The 15,423-nt window shown below is 49.9% G+C and overlaps 1 protein-coding gene across 1 annotated transcript in view; it reads right to left on the minus strand.

The window, feature by feature from the left end:
• Nucleotides 1-15,423, minus strand: part of PLXNC1 (plexin C1) — a 203,715-nt gene that overhangs the window by 3,367 nt on the left and 184,925 nt on the right. Inside the window, exons 24-30 of the mRNA XM_075551175.1 lie at nt 11,812-11,866; nt 8,255-8,286; nt 8,059-8,166; nt 6,654-6,817; nt 4,389-4,536; nt 449-589; nt 268-342 (exon numbers count right to left, since the gene is read on the minus strand). Coding sequence (XP_075407290.1) covers nt 268-342; nt 449-589; nt 4,389-4,536; nt 6,654-6,817; nt 8,059-8,166; nt 8,255-8,286; nt 11,812-11,866 — 723 coding nt within the window. The remainder of the gene's footprint in view (nt 1-267; nt 343-448; nt 590-4,388; nt 4,537-6,653; nt 6,818-8,058; nt 8,167-8,254; nt 8,287-11,811; nt 11,867-15,423) is intronic.

Consider the following 15,423-nt stretch of genomic DNA (forward strand, 5'->3'; position numbering starts at 1 on the left):
TGGCTGGAGGCCACATGAACTCGATGTAAATTCAGGCTAGTCCCAAAGGTAGGCAGAATGATAAAAACAAAAAAACCCTCAGAGGAGCAGCCAGGTGCAGGGTCTGGCTTTGTGCCAGGATCCCCCATCTCAGACAGGCTGCCCAGCCTCCCTTTTTGGCTGCCTGGGGTACCAGAGCTGTCCTGAGGCCCCTAGACTGCTACACCCAAACCCTTGTGATTGAGCCATTTAAAAAAAATTTTTTTTTGTTTACACTTAAAATCTTACCTCATCAAAATACTTCACGATGTATTTGTAGATTTCTGTCAAGGCCACTTCTTCGTTAAATTCATTTTCATGTTTCTTAAAGAAAGAAATCCTTGTTGAGAAATTCTGATAGCATTTTTTTGTTGTTGTTTGTTTTTAAAGCAGAGCCAGATGTTAAATTATGTCTGTTTTCTAAAGATACCTTAGATTCCTGAGTTAAGAATTCTTCCATCTCTGAAGATGACAATGGAGGCAGATCCCTGATTGCTTTGTAGTAAGATTTTACTTCCTCCTTATAGGTGGGGATATCCTTGGCGTAGAGGAGTTTGTTAGTCGGTGCTTCCTAAAAGGGAGGAAAAAACAAACAAGCGTGGCAGAAAGAGTTAACAGAAATGAAGGTGAATTTATACCTGCCAGTGTCTCTGAACCTCTACCACCAGTATTGTCTCCCGGTAACCAGGCTCCTCGCTGAAGGGCTTAATACTTGTTGTTGACTGAATGACTGACTGTCAGCCGGAGAGTCCTGGTGACTCACTGTTATTTTCAGGCAGATTAAATGCTAATATATTCTGCCTTCCTCTCACAAAAGAACTAAAATTATTATTTTTGCATGATTTTGAGTTACTGTAACAATGGAACTTATCTCAATCACAGTTCATGACTAATGGTTGTAAAAAGCCTGAATTAAAAACACTTGTTCTCATCCTCACCCACCGGTGAATTTTGGCATTTATAAAAGACTTGATTGGTCTGATTGAGCCTTCATATAACCACAAAACTGGTAACCTACTTTGGCGGGGGCCGATTTTGCTGCTTGTCCCTTTATTTCCTCAGAATTTCAAGATCTTTACATTTCCTCAAGGTGTCTGGTTTTGCATAGGTACAGAGCAGCGCACTGCACATGCTCAGAGGCTCAGGTTTCCCGCAGGTGGGCATGGGTGGGCACTAAACCTGGATCGGCCCACCTGAGCCAGGTGAATTCAGTTCAGCCAATGGGTCGATCTAGGGTCATCCACCACGCCTCCCCGTGGAATCCTTGAAAAGGCAGGCGCCCAGAGAGAGATCTTTGTGTGACGCTGAGCAGCTTCCGCCAGGCTGCATGGTCGGGAGGAGTCCTATGGGTGCCGTGTAAACCTGAAACTTCTTCTAACTCTCATAAAACTCACTTGGATCACGAACCAGGCTTCAGCGTGAATTCTTTCTCGCGCGGAGCCAAGGACCGAGGTACAACTCTGTCTCCAGAGAGATCTAACAGAGTCAGGATCACTCAGCTGGGCGCTGTGGAAGGCACTGACCCTCGGACGCTTACCATTTAGTAAGACTGAACTTACACGTCGCTTAGTCTCCTCTAAGCCAGGGCTGGGGAACAGCTGGCCTGTGGGCTATAGAAGGCTAGAGAAGTCATCAATGCCAGCTAATGTCACCCACCTCACCGAAGAAGCAAGTCCGGCCATCAGTTTAAGCACCAAACTCACTGCCATCAAGCAATGTCCACTGACAGCAATCGTAAAGGACAGGGTAGAACTGCCCCGTGAGTTTCAAGACTGACTTCATGGGAGTAGAAAGTCTTTCACCCTCAGAGTGACTGGTGGCTTCAAGCTGCTGCCTTTGCCAGTTAGCAGCTCAATGCGTGACCCCCTACGCCACTAGGGCCCCTTAGCCATCCCATGGGGGTGAGTTAATGAAATGTTTGACCAGTAGGACTCTTGAATGATGTGATAAATATCCAAATGACCCTTGGCAGAAAACCCCCTGACCTCAAGTGAGTAGCAGATTTGGATAAGCCAGGGATGATAAATCTGTTACATGGTGTTTTAGACAAGGTTTGTAACCTCTCAGAACACTGATTTCCTCATCTGTGTAAGAAGGGTATTGGAGGTGTGTGTGTTAATGCGTGGCATACATTGTTGAATATAAAGTTCATGATCTGACATGTTGACCAGCAGCGAAAAAGCAATTTGAAAAAAATGAGAGAACATGGTTCTTGTGAGAATTACTCGAAATATACCAAGAACATAGTAAGTAATCAATAACTACTTTTTACTTTGAATCAATCCACATGTGAGTATATTTCACTGTGCTGGGTGCCAAGAAGAACTTTATTAGTTAAATGAAGAAAGTATAGGAAATAGATCAGGGACAGGGTCCAAGTAGGAATTTATAAACTGATCTGAGCCTCCTACCGTTTCTGGCACATCTCTGGAAATCGTGTTTGCGTGAGTGAGTGAGTGAGTGAGTGAGTGAGTGAGTGAGTGAGTGAGTGAGTGAGTGTCGGTGGGTGAGTGAGTGAGTGGGTGGGTGGGTGAGGGAGTGAGTGAGTCGTGGGTGGGTGAGTGAGTGGGTGGGTGAGTGAGTGGGTAGGTGAGTGTGTGGGTGTGGGTGGGTGAGTGGGTGGGTGGGTGGGTGAGTCGGTGGGTGAGTCAGTGGGTGAGTGAGTGAGTCAGCGTGGGGGTGAGTGAGTCAGGGTGTGGGTGGGTGAGTGAGTGGGTGGGTGAGTCAGTGGGTGAGTGAGTGAGTCAGTGTGGGGGTGAGTGAGTCAGTGTGTGGGTGGGTGAGTGAGTCGTGGGTGGGTGAGTGAGTGGGTGGGTGAGTCAGTGGGTGGGTGAGTGAGTGGGTGGGTGAGTGAGTGGGTGAGTGGGTGGGTGAGTGAGTGGGTGGGTGGGTGGGTGAGTAGTCTGCTAGACAGTGTGGTTGTGAGACAGGAGGGGATGACGGTGGCTTTAGGAAAAGTCAGCCTGTTTCATCAAGAGTATATGACACATGCAAGAAAATGGCGAGCTTGGGAAAGAGACCCGAAGGCCAGCCAGGAAGGGCCAAGAGTGAAACCAGGAAGGGCCTCACCATGAAGGTTGTCACTTAGTGGATAACAGGTGAAATACGAGGGAGTTTCAAAATGTTGTGGAAGACTGAAATGAAAAGTTCATGGAATTTTTCCATGAATTTTTTTGAGCCCCTTTATGTAAAAACCTTTTTGTAAGCAGGCAGGAAACCGACAAGATTGGGTTTATGTTCGTGAAAGAACACCCAAGACTGGGTTGAAAGGAAAAGTTGAGGGGAGAGGCTGGCAGCAGGGACAAGGACAGTGGTTGGTTGGGAGGCTGTTGCCGCCCCAGCAGAGACGGGCAGAGAAGGAAGAGGCAAGCCTGAAATAGACGAGAGCGGTCACCAGGTGATGGGAGGAAAGGAGTCCAAGACCAAGGATTCTCCCTTGAGAGGCTGCGTGATGTCCGGAAACAAAAGCCGAAAGGGCTTTGTTCCGCAGGAGCAGGGTGACAGTTGAAGGTGCTTTTGACCCGCCAGTCACTGTTCATCCCCTGGACTCGTAAAGCCCTCTCTGCCCAGAGCCACACTTGAGCATGAAAAGGTTTCCTGAAGTGAATTAGGTGTACACATGACTCAGTGTAATGCGTCGTGGAGCGTCCACATAAGGCCAAATCACCCCTCCGAAGCGTGCTCGCTGTTTTCTAGCTTGCTTTCCTTCTATCCACGTTCTGATTATCATCTGACAAACCAGCGGGACAGCCTCAGGCAGGGCCTTCCTCCACAGGAGCAATCTGTCAGACTGAACGGAGCCCTTCACTATGGGTGCGGATGCCCTCACTGAGGCACCCGTTCAGTCGTTTTGGACGGGACCAAGGTTTTACCAGCGTCTGGCATATTCTCCAAGAAACGAAATCTATCCTTTGTGGCGAACCTTTTCTGCCAGCAGAGTCCAACAAGAGGATCCTGCTGTTCATCTTACCAAAAAAAGCAAACCAATTTAAAAAAATCCTAGATAAAATGTAGAAACAATAGAGCCAGAATTGCAGGCATGGCCATTGGCTATTTCTTTTCAGCTGGTGTGCTTTGGGCTAACGGTTTGTTGTTATTGTCAGAGTTGATAAACTGTTTACGAGGGTGGAGAGCAAATGTTTTGAGGATGATGAGGGCAAAGAATGTACAAATGTGCTTTACACAATTGATGTATGTATGGACTGTGATGAGAGGTGATCCCTAATAAAATGATTTTTTTTTAAAAGATGATGGCAACAAATGTGCTAAGCGTCATATGAGCCCACAATAAAATGACTTTTTGAAAATAGTAAGTATGACTAAAAAAAACGTTTACGAGGAAGAGGGAGTGCATCCACGCTGAGCCCTACCTTCCCCAGTTGCTGCTCCGTGAGAGAAAACGCGTCCATGAATGCCTGGGCGATCACGGACAGACAGCCATCTATGTGCGGCGTCTTCTTAATGTCAAAGACGAACTGAGGGTTCTTCAGGATGTTTACCCAGAAGCGAAGAGGAAGGCTGTTGGAAAGGAGAGAGAAACATCTCTTTCAAACGGGGCCATTTGCATTGGGCCGATGTTCTCAGAGTTTGGAACTGGGCATTTGTTCCAGTGGACAAGTCTGGCTTGGCATGGAAGCAACATTGCTGAGAGAGAACCGGGAAAGGGTTAAACTGACAGGGCTACTCAAGGAGGACAGCTGCTTTGAAAGGGGGTGGGGCTTTGTCTGGGTGGTGTTTGACACTACCAAACAGTGACCAGTGACTGACCTTTGCTCACCCTGGGTGCTCCCAGACCCAAACTATAGAGCCGGTGCTGGCTCAGAGTGGCTGTTTAGGACCGGGTAGAATTGCCCGGTGAGCTTCGAAGACTCTGGGAGTAGAAAGCCCTGTCTTTCTGACCTTCCAGGGCTCCTGTCCTGTGTGTTTTCATTGACAGTACTGACCCGTCCACAATACGCACCGGTCTACATGGCCGCTATCTCTCACCTGGATTACAACACACACACACACACACACACACCACCCCACCACCACCTTAGCACCTCCATACAACTACCAGGGGTCCTTTCAACCAAGAACCAGATTGTGCCTCTCCTCTGCTCGGAATCCTGCCTGGCCTTCCATCTCCTGGCAGGCGAGTGCCTGATGGGACCCGGCCCAGTGCCCTCAGCACCTGCTACTCGGCACTTATCCCAAAGCCATTGGCCTCTCAGGTCCTTCAAGCAAGCCAGATGAGCGCCTGCCCCAGGACGTGCGCCTGTCGTCCTGAAACACTTGTCCTAGATGAACTGGAGTTGTGCCCTCACCTTTTCCAAGACTTGGCTCAACGTCACTGTCTCTAGACCTGCATTTGTGGACGGGCTCTGTTCTCCTGCCCCACGCTCTCCATCGTGCTCAGGCCTTCTCATGCGCTAGCAATGATTTTTGTTATGGTCTGCCTTCACCCACTCAAGAGCACTGGTGGGCCTGTTGGGTGAGCATTGGGGCTTGCCTACCACAGGGTTGGCAGTTGAGGCCTGGCAGCCACTCCGAGGGAAAAAGCTGAGGCTATCTGTTGCCGTAAAGCTGTCCAGCCCTGGACACCTCTCTCTAGGGTCACTACGCGTCTCGGAAACCTCTCTCTAGGGTCACACTAAGAGTCAGAGTTGATGCAGTAGCAGCCGGTTTGGTATTTTGGGTTCTTCACAAATGTAAATTCCTGGAGGACACAGATTTTTGCCTATTTTGTACCCTAGGTGATGCAAATGGGACACACACCAGGCTTGCGTCCACCTAAAGGTGCTCTGGAAGAAAGGCCTGGCTGTCTTTTTTAATTCATTTGTTAATCAGCCACTGAACACAATCTGGAGCACAGTTCTACTCTGACACACCAGGAGTAGAAACTGACTAGACAGAAAGGAGCTGTGGTCTCCGTGGTGTCAGCTCCCAGAGCAGACACATCATGGGCACTCAATATCTGAATGTAAGCTTGAGGGCTGCCGAGGCCCATCTCTGGCCTCCACCATCTGGTTGCTGGGTCTTTCTATGGACTCGCCAGCTGCTGCCCCTGCTCAGACGCACTGTCATCCCGGGGACAAGGTAGGCTGCAGCACCCACACCTGGAGCGTGACTAACGCGTAGAGAGCATGAACTAGAGCCCAGCCAAGGGGTGGGCGGGAGCAGGGCTGACTGGGAGGCGTTTGACACAGACTTGGACCACAGCTTTTTCTAATACTTCATGATGATGGCCCAGCTGGCTCCAGTGCTTGCAATGGCTGGGACATACACTGAGAAGACAGCTTAGAGCTTGCAAAACGACCGATTCTGCTCCAATGAAACCCCTGGGAGATCACTCCAAGAGACTACTTTCTCGTCCTTCTGGTCCAGCTAAACCTGAGCTAACGTTTTCGTAGGCGTTTTCCCATACATTCAGGAGAACAGATTTTGTTTGTTTATTCTGCAAGAAAAGCATCCTCAGCTCTGTAGTGGTTTCCATTGTTTTAAAATAGCAACAATGGAAGACACGATTCCGACTTACCACGCGCAGCATTTCAGACTCTGGAGAAAGGACTCTGTCTCCCTCTCTGTCCCCTCCATTTTCGTTCCCAGTCTGCCCCAGAGTCTTGAAAACCGTCAGTAACCGTCCACACGCCCACCTGTTTGTTTTCCAGATGTGGACCACATCAGGATCGGTGATTTTTTTGTTCTCAGCCTGGGCATCCAGAAAGTCAAAGAAGTATTTTATCGCAAACGGGGCTCTGCTGTTGGGCAAACTCCAAATGCTCCTGAAGAGCTTCTCGAGCACAGAATGGACAGCCACCTGAAGGGAAACAGCGGATGTGTGAGAGTTCAAACACGTACGTGCCAGGTAGACGTGGCGAAACTCCGCAGACCAGGAAACGCGCGTCTGGACTAGGATGCGCAGAAGCCAAAGCGAACGTCAGTTGAATCGTCTACAAGGCCAACCCTCAAGAGTGCGGGAGCAGGGTCTGTCCCGGGAATCTGTGCCCTGGTCTCAATCCTGTTCATAAGCTTCTTGCGGATGACAGTGCTGCCTAGCCAGCGGGGGACGCGCTCAGGCATTTCTAGTGGTTGAGTTGTCCGTGGGGGGGCCATGTACATAAACCCAGGCTCTGCCACTGGTTGGCTTGGACCAGCCTTGCACAGTCTGGAAAGACGCCCAAGTGGCGTTGCGGTGTCTCGGGCATTTTGCCGGTTGCATCTCTCTCCATCATCCGGTTCGGTTGTGTCCTTTCCAAAGCCTTTGAGTGTTGTACAAAAACCCAAGTAGGCAGAGCTCTGTGGGACAGCTGAGAAAATCAAGAGGCTTGGCTGCCCTCTGCTCACTTAACAAATCTACTAAAGCTCTCAGCGGATTCTCAGCTGTCATTTGAAGAAGCCTGCCCATCAAGTTACTGGGGCCAGGTGTAGATAATAGCATTTTTATTGCTAGTCATTTCAGGGGAGGGTAAAAAAAAAGAAGACCACCACAGATTTCTGTTAATCCCACCAAAAGCCAGATAAGGAAAAATTGGCTCCTGATTCGGTATTCCGCTAGCTCTCACACAGATCCTGTTCTATGTGAAGTGAATGCTTAATTTTAAGAGGGGCGGGGTTGGGGGGGGAAGAAAAATCAGTAAGATTGACTTGGCCTTATAGTCACTGACACACACCCGCGTCAGCCCCCCACACGCTTGCATTTCATTTGCAATTCAAAGAGAGAGTTTTATTGCTCATCGATAATAGGGAGTAAACAAAAAGGAATAATTATGCTGTCAACCTAAAAAATAACAACAGTGAAATGGTGAGTCAGGGGGAGCGGGGATGATAGGAAGGGCCTGATTGAAGATGCCAGGGTGGAAATTTGTAAAGTGCCGTTATCTTGACCGAGTTTATATAAAAAGCAAGGGGTAGGAGGCGTTTACAATTTAAACTTTCATTTTGCTTTGCTAGAAGGCACAAGGGATTTGTAACATTTTCACACTTGAGTGGAAATTAAGTCAAACACATCATCCGCCCCCAAGGTAGCCGTAAAAGCAGGCCTCTGAACAGTAAGAGTACCTTGGTCGACAGCAGCTTTGTCAGGTACATTTCTTTTACTTTGAACTTGTGCTTCCCTCGATGTCTCTTTCCTTGCACGTCCTGGAACGCCTCGGAATCTGGTAAGATCTGAGGGAAGACAGAGCTCACGGGTTATCCCCGAGACAAGCCCTGCCTCGGAAGGCACTCGAGGGGGCTCGGGAAAGCCGGAACTCACCAAGTGGCAGTGGTCGTCTGAGTATTCCACCTCTGAATAGCCGGAAAGATGGGGGGGAGAGAGCAGTCCATTAAAAACACGACCCTGGGCTAATTGCCCATCTCATAAAACCCCCATTTGTGCTATAAACAGAAGAGGTTAGGCGAGCTCTTCATAGCTGCATTGTTTTAGCCCCCGTTGGTAGCGCAGTGCTTCCTCCTTGGGCTGCCGATTGCAAGGTCAGCAGTTTGAAACCACCAGCCCCTCCAAGGGGACCGAGATCAGGGATTCTGCAGTCCCAGACACCCTCCAGGGTGCTTCGACTCTGTTCTAGGGTTACTTTGAGTCGGATTCCACTTGATGGCAATGGTTTTGGGTTGCACCTGATCGTAAGAGCTGTGTAGTATGGGCCAGAGGTTTACAGGTCCTTACAGATACTTCTGTACCTGGTGGGGCTGTGGATTAGGCATTGGGGGGGGGCAACCTCAAGGTCAGTAGTTCAAGACCACCAGCAATCTTAGGAAGACAGCTGAGGCTGTCTGCGCCTGGACAAATTTAGCCTTGAAAACCACCTGCCAGGCTGCTTTGTAGGAGTTGGGATCACCTCAATGGCAGCGGGTTTGAGGGGTTTTGTTGCTGGAGCTACCAAGCATATCACAATGAAATGAAAAGATCAAGGTTTCGCCCCGGACTCCTAGTGGCAGAGTGGTTATGGGTTGGGCAGCTAACTGTAGGGTCAGCCGTTCAAAACCATCAGGCTCTCTGAAACCTGTCATGGGAGTGATGCAGGAGAGACATGGGGATTTCTAGTTCTATAAAGAGGTACAGTGTTGGAAACTCAGGGCAGTCGTGTCCTGTTCTACAGGGCTGCCAGGAGTCAGCATTGGCTCAGGGCAGTTTGGTTTTAGTTTAGTCTTTGCCCTGTGGGGGGCAGTGGTGGGTCAGTGAGAAGTTTCACCTTCCCTGCATGGGACTCAAAAAAAAACCCCAAAACAAAACAAACACTTGGCTATCAAGTCAATGCTGACTCATAGCAACCTCATTGAACCATAGAGTCTGGTTCAATTCCTGGCCAACATACCTCCTGTGCAGCCGCCCCCCATCTGTCAGTGGAGGCTGGAGCGTGTTACTAAACGGCTGCACACGTCGCAGCAAAGCTTTCAGACCGAGACAGACTAGCAAGAGAGGGTAGGTACTTCTTGCTACCTCCTTCTGAAAATCAATCCCTGACAAGTATGGCTCTGATCTCCAATCAATCATGGGGGTGATTCGGGAGTGGCAGCATTCCGTTCCTTTGTTCTTGGGGTCACCTGAGTCTCAAGTCGACACAGCAACAGCTGTTGAGAACCCCCAGCAACTCTTGCTGGGATGGAATTTACAGTCTAACTGACGGGGGACACCGAGACACTAATTACATAAAGGATGCTAGGACTGCCGCGCCAGGAAGGATGCTGAAGATAAAGCACAAGCTGAGAGAGTGTCTGCAGAAGGCGTGTCTGAGATGGCCCAGTGACCTCCAAGAGCTGGTTCGGCCAACTGGGGAAGGAGAACAGGCAGAGCAAAGGTCCCGAGGTCTGGAAGAAGGGCGAAGGAGTGGTGCTCGGAGAGCCAATGGGACCGTGGCGTGGCCTGCGGGGCCTCGGCGGGGACTGAATAAGGTGAACAGAGGGCTAAGAGCAGTGTGGGAAGCAAGGGCAGCCAGGGGAAGCAGGGGGGCTGGGAATTGGGTTAAGTTGAGTGCTGGATGGTGAGGGCGTTTGGATTTTTTCCTCCTGGGAAGGAGAGGAGGAAATCATCCACTGCATGTCAGGGCCACTGTGTGGGCCTGACCGCTGAGAAAAGGAAGGAGACACATGGGGAAACACAAAGGACAATGTCTCGAGGAATGGGGTTGGCCTCAACTCAGGGTCTCCCCAACTGCCTGCTGTGTGCCTTTCTCCCGGGCCGCCTGGCTGCCGACTGAGAGACGGTTGATGGGGCGAGAGTATTGGCAGGCTGGTGGTGGTTCACCACTGGACCGGAAGGACAGGGGAGACAGGGAGAGCTATTGTCAGGGATGAAGCCCACAGGCTATTTGGAGGTGCCAAGAAGAGATCGCTGTGACCAAGTCCCCAGCAATCCCACTAGTCAAAGGTCCCACCTATGAAACCTGAATCCCAGCACTTCCACAGGACAGCCACTGCCGGCCATTCGTGAGAGCTGACAAAGGGGACGAGTCCAAAGGGTGTCCCTCCTCCTTCCCGAGTCATCCTCTGTCCCTGTTTGCGGTGACCAGGTGTTGGGGGCAGCAGTCTGGAGCCTGTGGGGGGAGGGCCAGCCCCTCCAGAGGGCTGGCTCTTTCAGGTGGAGTGTGGCTCCTGGGGAGACCCACTGGGGACAGCACCCAGGGATGATCTCCCACACTCCTGAAGACTGCTTTGGTGCCCTCAGGCTAATGGGGGAAGCGCATGAGTTTAGAAACAGGCCCTCTTAAAATGTCCTTTAATTTATAGGAACCCTTGGGTCAGGCCGTAGCCCTGGTGGTGAAATGGTTAGGCATTGGGCTGCTAACCACAAGGTCAGCAGATTGAAACCACCAGGAGCTCAGTGGGAGAGAGATGGAGCAAGATGGGACTTTCTACTCCTTCCTAATGCAGCGACCCTTTAATATGGTTCCTCAGGTGGTGGTGACCCGTACCCCCAACCATAAAATAATTTTCATGGCTACTTCATCACTGTTATTTTGCTACTTTTATGAATCGGGTGACCTCTGTGAAAGGGCCATTCGACTCTCCAAAGGGGTCACGACCCACAGGTTGAGAACCACTGAGTTACAGCCTCCAAAACTCATGGGCAGTTCTAACCAATCCTATTGGGTTGCCACGAGTGGAAATTGGCTCAATGGCATGGAGATTTTTGGGGCGTGGGGGTGGGGAACAAAGGTTAACCACCTCAGCAGCAGACTAAGAGGGTGGCGGCTAGAGTCCACCTAGAGAAGCCTCGGAGGAAGGGCCTGACAACCCACTTAAGACACGAATCCAGCCACTGAAAACCCTGGGGCACCCAGGGCTCCTGGGACACAGAGCAGGGAGCTGGTGCTCTGGTTCTACTGTCTCTCACTCCACATTCTGGGAAGTTTCTAAGTGCTGTTGCTAGCCAGGTGGGCAGTCACATGACGTCCTAAGTGGGTTATCTTGTTTGCTCAGTGCTTGCAGGGCTGTGAGATTTATCTGTGTGCTTCCTCTCTGTTTGCCCAAAGGATCCTCTCTGCCTGCCCCCACCCCATGGAGGGGCTGGACGGGAGCTAGCTCCGCAGGGGTGATGTTCTGCCCTGAGTTGAGGGCTGCGTACAGACAGTGTCTTCCTCACCGTGGAGCAGCCCCTACCTATTTACATTTTAATTTTCCTTCCCTCCTCCTTCTCCCAGGCTCACTGTCCTCTTAGCACCAGAGACAGATGGAGCGGGTTTCTCTTTGCTTGCAGAGGAGAGGAGGCAACAGCTCAATCTCACCTTACTGGCAATGCATCTGAGAGAGGCAAACGGCGGTCGTTTATAAAGCCAGGCGAGAACAAAAGGTTAACAGTATCATATTGGTTACCTGAAGTAAAATTCGCTATCTTCTTAAAGACTTTTATAGTGGATCCGTTTGATATCTGAAAGCAAAGATAAAACATAAAGGGGTTAGAAACAGAAGGCCTTTCCCAACTGCACCCAGGAATTAAATGGCTGGATGGATCAGACAATCTCTTACTACCCAATCAACTATTTATCGAGACCCACTATCCATCGGGCACTGTGTTGGTGGCTAGGCTAAGTCAAGCAGACATCGTCTCTGCCTGCAAGGAGCTCATGCTGGAGGGAAGGAGAGCAGCAGAACCCGGAGGGGAGGGGAAGGGAAGGGAGGAAAGCACTGAGAAGGTGGCGGCCCAGATATCACAGTTGAATGCCAGCCACAGGAGCTACATCCTCTTCAAACCTGAGACCAGGAGAACTAGATGGTGCCCCACTACCGATACTGACCATTCTGACCAGGGGCAAGATTGAATGGACAAAAACCTCAAGTAGAACACCACACCAGTGCCTTAAAAAGGCCAAACTTACTAGACTGCAAGAAACGAAATGACCAAGACTATCTCCTAAGAGGACCTTTGAACATGGAATTGAAATCATCTCTGCAAACCAGTCACCCTTCAGCCAAGTAACAGACGACCTACTTACAAAATAAACAGTATCCCCTGTGACTAATGTGCCTCCTCAAACAACCAGTCCACATTTACCCAAAAGCAAAGATGAAAAGGCAAGGAGGGAAAAGGAAGCTAGACTGATGGGAGCAGAACAAACAATAGAAACAATGACGACATAGTGCAAAAGTTGTCACCAATGGTACAGAACAGTTTGCACGACAATTGTTAAAGGGGAAGCTAATTTGCTGTGTAAGCTTTCCCCTAAAATGCAATAAAATATTCGTAAGATACATAAACTCACTATGGTGTGTTACTTGAGCTGAGTGCTAGTTATTAGAACATGAACTCACTTTGTGATGATCCATCCAACTGTACACTTAGAACTTGTCCCCCAGGTATATATAAAATTTCTTAAAAAGCTTACAAAAATAATGAAAAATGCACCTACTACTCATTTGTTTATAAGATCTATTTTTTACAGATGTTCTTTACACAATTGACGTATGTATGGATTGTGATAAGGGTTGTATGAGTCCCTAATAAAATTTTTTAAAGAAAAAGATTACAGCTTTCAGTATGGATTACAACTAATGTAGAACAAGCAAATATCCTCACAACCGGACCCCAAAACCACATCATAATAAAGGAAGAAAAAAAATATCTATTTTTAAAAATTTAAGGGTGCCATTCCAGAAACATGCTTAAAGGAGACTGCTATGAAGTGGACCCTCAGTGAATGTGCACCATGTGCATATGTATCTGTGTAGCCACCTCCCCAGATCCAGAGAGCCAACACGGGGGGAGGGGGAGCCTCAGCAGCCCACCACTCCTGCGTTCTCCCAGTCAGGAACCACCCCACCCCTTCTAGAGGTAACCCTTCTTCTGATTTCCATCACCTCTGTTCTAGAATACCATACAAACAGAATTACACCCGTGTTGTACCCTTTCAGTCTGCTTCTCAGTGTCTTAGATGTACTATTCACGTGTTAGGGTACTGGTAGATTGTTGTGTGTCGTGACTGGGTGTTAGTCCACTGTATAAATATCTGACGCCCCACAAACACCATGCAAGAGAAGGAACAAGAGTATTCATACACGCTACAATGAGATGGACGGACACTGGCACCAAGAGTGGGCTCAAACATAACAGCCTTTGCGTGGCTAGCACAGGCCTGGTGAAGTCTCATTTTGTTGCTCACGGGCTCATGAGGATTCAGAACCAAGTTGACGGTACCATGACCATCAGTGACCGCTTGGGAAAGGAAGACTCTGGGTAGTGCAAACAGTTAAACTGCCAACTGAAAGGCTGGGTGTTGGGGAGCCCGGAGGGCACAGCGGGTTACGCATTGGGCTGCTAACCTCAAGGTTAACCAGCTGCTCTTCGAGAGCGAGCCCAGGCTCTCTACCCCCATAAAGAGTGGCCGTCTATAGTTGTACCTTGTCCTCTAGGGTCCCTGTGAGTCGGAACCATCAACTCCAGGGCAGTGTGTCTGGTTTTGGTTTGGAGAAGCACCTTGAAAGAAAGGCCTGGTGATCTTCTTGGGGAGGCGGTGGTGGTGGTGCGGATCATCCATGGAAAACCCTATGGACGCAGTTCTACACTGACACCCATAGTGTCACCATGAGTCAGAATCAATTTGATGGCAACTGGTGAATGTTTGGGAAAAAAGAAAGAAAGAGACCTAAACTCTCTTCTTCTAACCTATTTCATGTTGATTATACAGAACTGCCTAAGAAGCACCAAAGGACTGAAGTCTAACCTCCTTCAGGGTGAACCCACAGAGGCAGGTCCCTAAGCACAGCTGTCCTGCCAGCTGTGCCCATCAGCCACTGGCTCCAGCCAGGGATCGCCATCGTGGTGGGGAGGGGGGTCTGGGCAGGGACTGGCTGGGGCCATCAGCCTCTGCAAAGTGAGGATCCTTAACCCTTACTGGACTGCTTGGCAACCCCGCTGAGATTACCAACCCCCCCAGAGTCCCCCCCCACACCCCTTAATCCACTCAGTTTTGGGCTGCCCTTTTGTCAGTTCCCCTCCACACGTGCTGCAAGGAAAGCAGGCACCCAGTGCAGGCTCCCGCCCTGGCAAAGGCTGCACTGCGTTGATGAGCGCATCTCAGCGTTGCTACAGGATTCCTCCCCAGGAGCGGCCCCCGATGCCCAGTGTCGACGCCAATAAGTATCTTTTTATAAAAGGAAGTTGGTGATTCATTCTGGGTAATTGTCAACGGGCGAATCCCAAACGGGTCCTGTGGAGTGGTGAGCCAATACTCCGCTAACTGCCAGATGCTTTGTTTTGCCCAAAAAAAACGAGCACCCCCACTCTCTCATCACCACCCCCCCCCCCCAAAGCCGGGTCTTCCACTGGGAGCGGTGCCAGAAGGTCCCATGCCTTTTCAAGAGCTGGCCGCCACCCAGTGCTGGCACTGTGCTTGGACATTAAGAGAGCGGAGATGCAGCTTGCACTAAGGAAATTTTACTCTGAAATGATCTCCCGAGACAAGTGGAAAACACTTCATTAGTGGATGTGTTGTGTGTGTCTGTGTGTGTGTGACACAAAGAGAGTGCATTCCTAACTTCCACAGCTGCTCTGGGGTTGGTAGATGTCCCCACCCCATGTGGCACTCTAACACCCTTCTAAAAGCAAAAAACTAGTTTATTTACAGATGTTTGGAGAGGCGAAGGTCTCCGTTGTCTATTTATTTCCCCTGTGTCAGCTGAAGACAGAAAGGGCCGGAGAATCCCAAGCATTAAAAGCCCGATGCTGTCTGTCTCCCGGGTGGCCATCGCTCCTCCAGGAGGCCTCATTAATCGTCCCACATGCCTGTGGCAGGGAGCATCCTCTGGCCACTCCTGGAGGGGCGGCAGGCAAATTAAATCAAAGAACGATGAACGTCACTAGACGGGCTAGCAGTGGACATGTACCTGCGGCCGAGGGGAAATGCTACACAAGGCAGCTTCACAGGGAACCCTCCCCGCTTCTCTGGAAACATGGGATTCTGGGAAGGTGGCAGGAGTGACAGGAGATCT

Source organism: Tenrec ecaudatus, chromosome 6 (genome assembly GCF_050624435.1).
Source record: "Tenrec ecaudatus isolate mTenEca1 chromosome 6, mTenEca1.hap1, whole genome shotgun sequence".
Classification (NCBI taxonomy): Eukaryota; Metazoa; Chordata; class Mammalia; order Afrosoricida; family Tenrecidae; genus Tenrec; species Tenrec ecaudatus.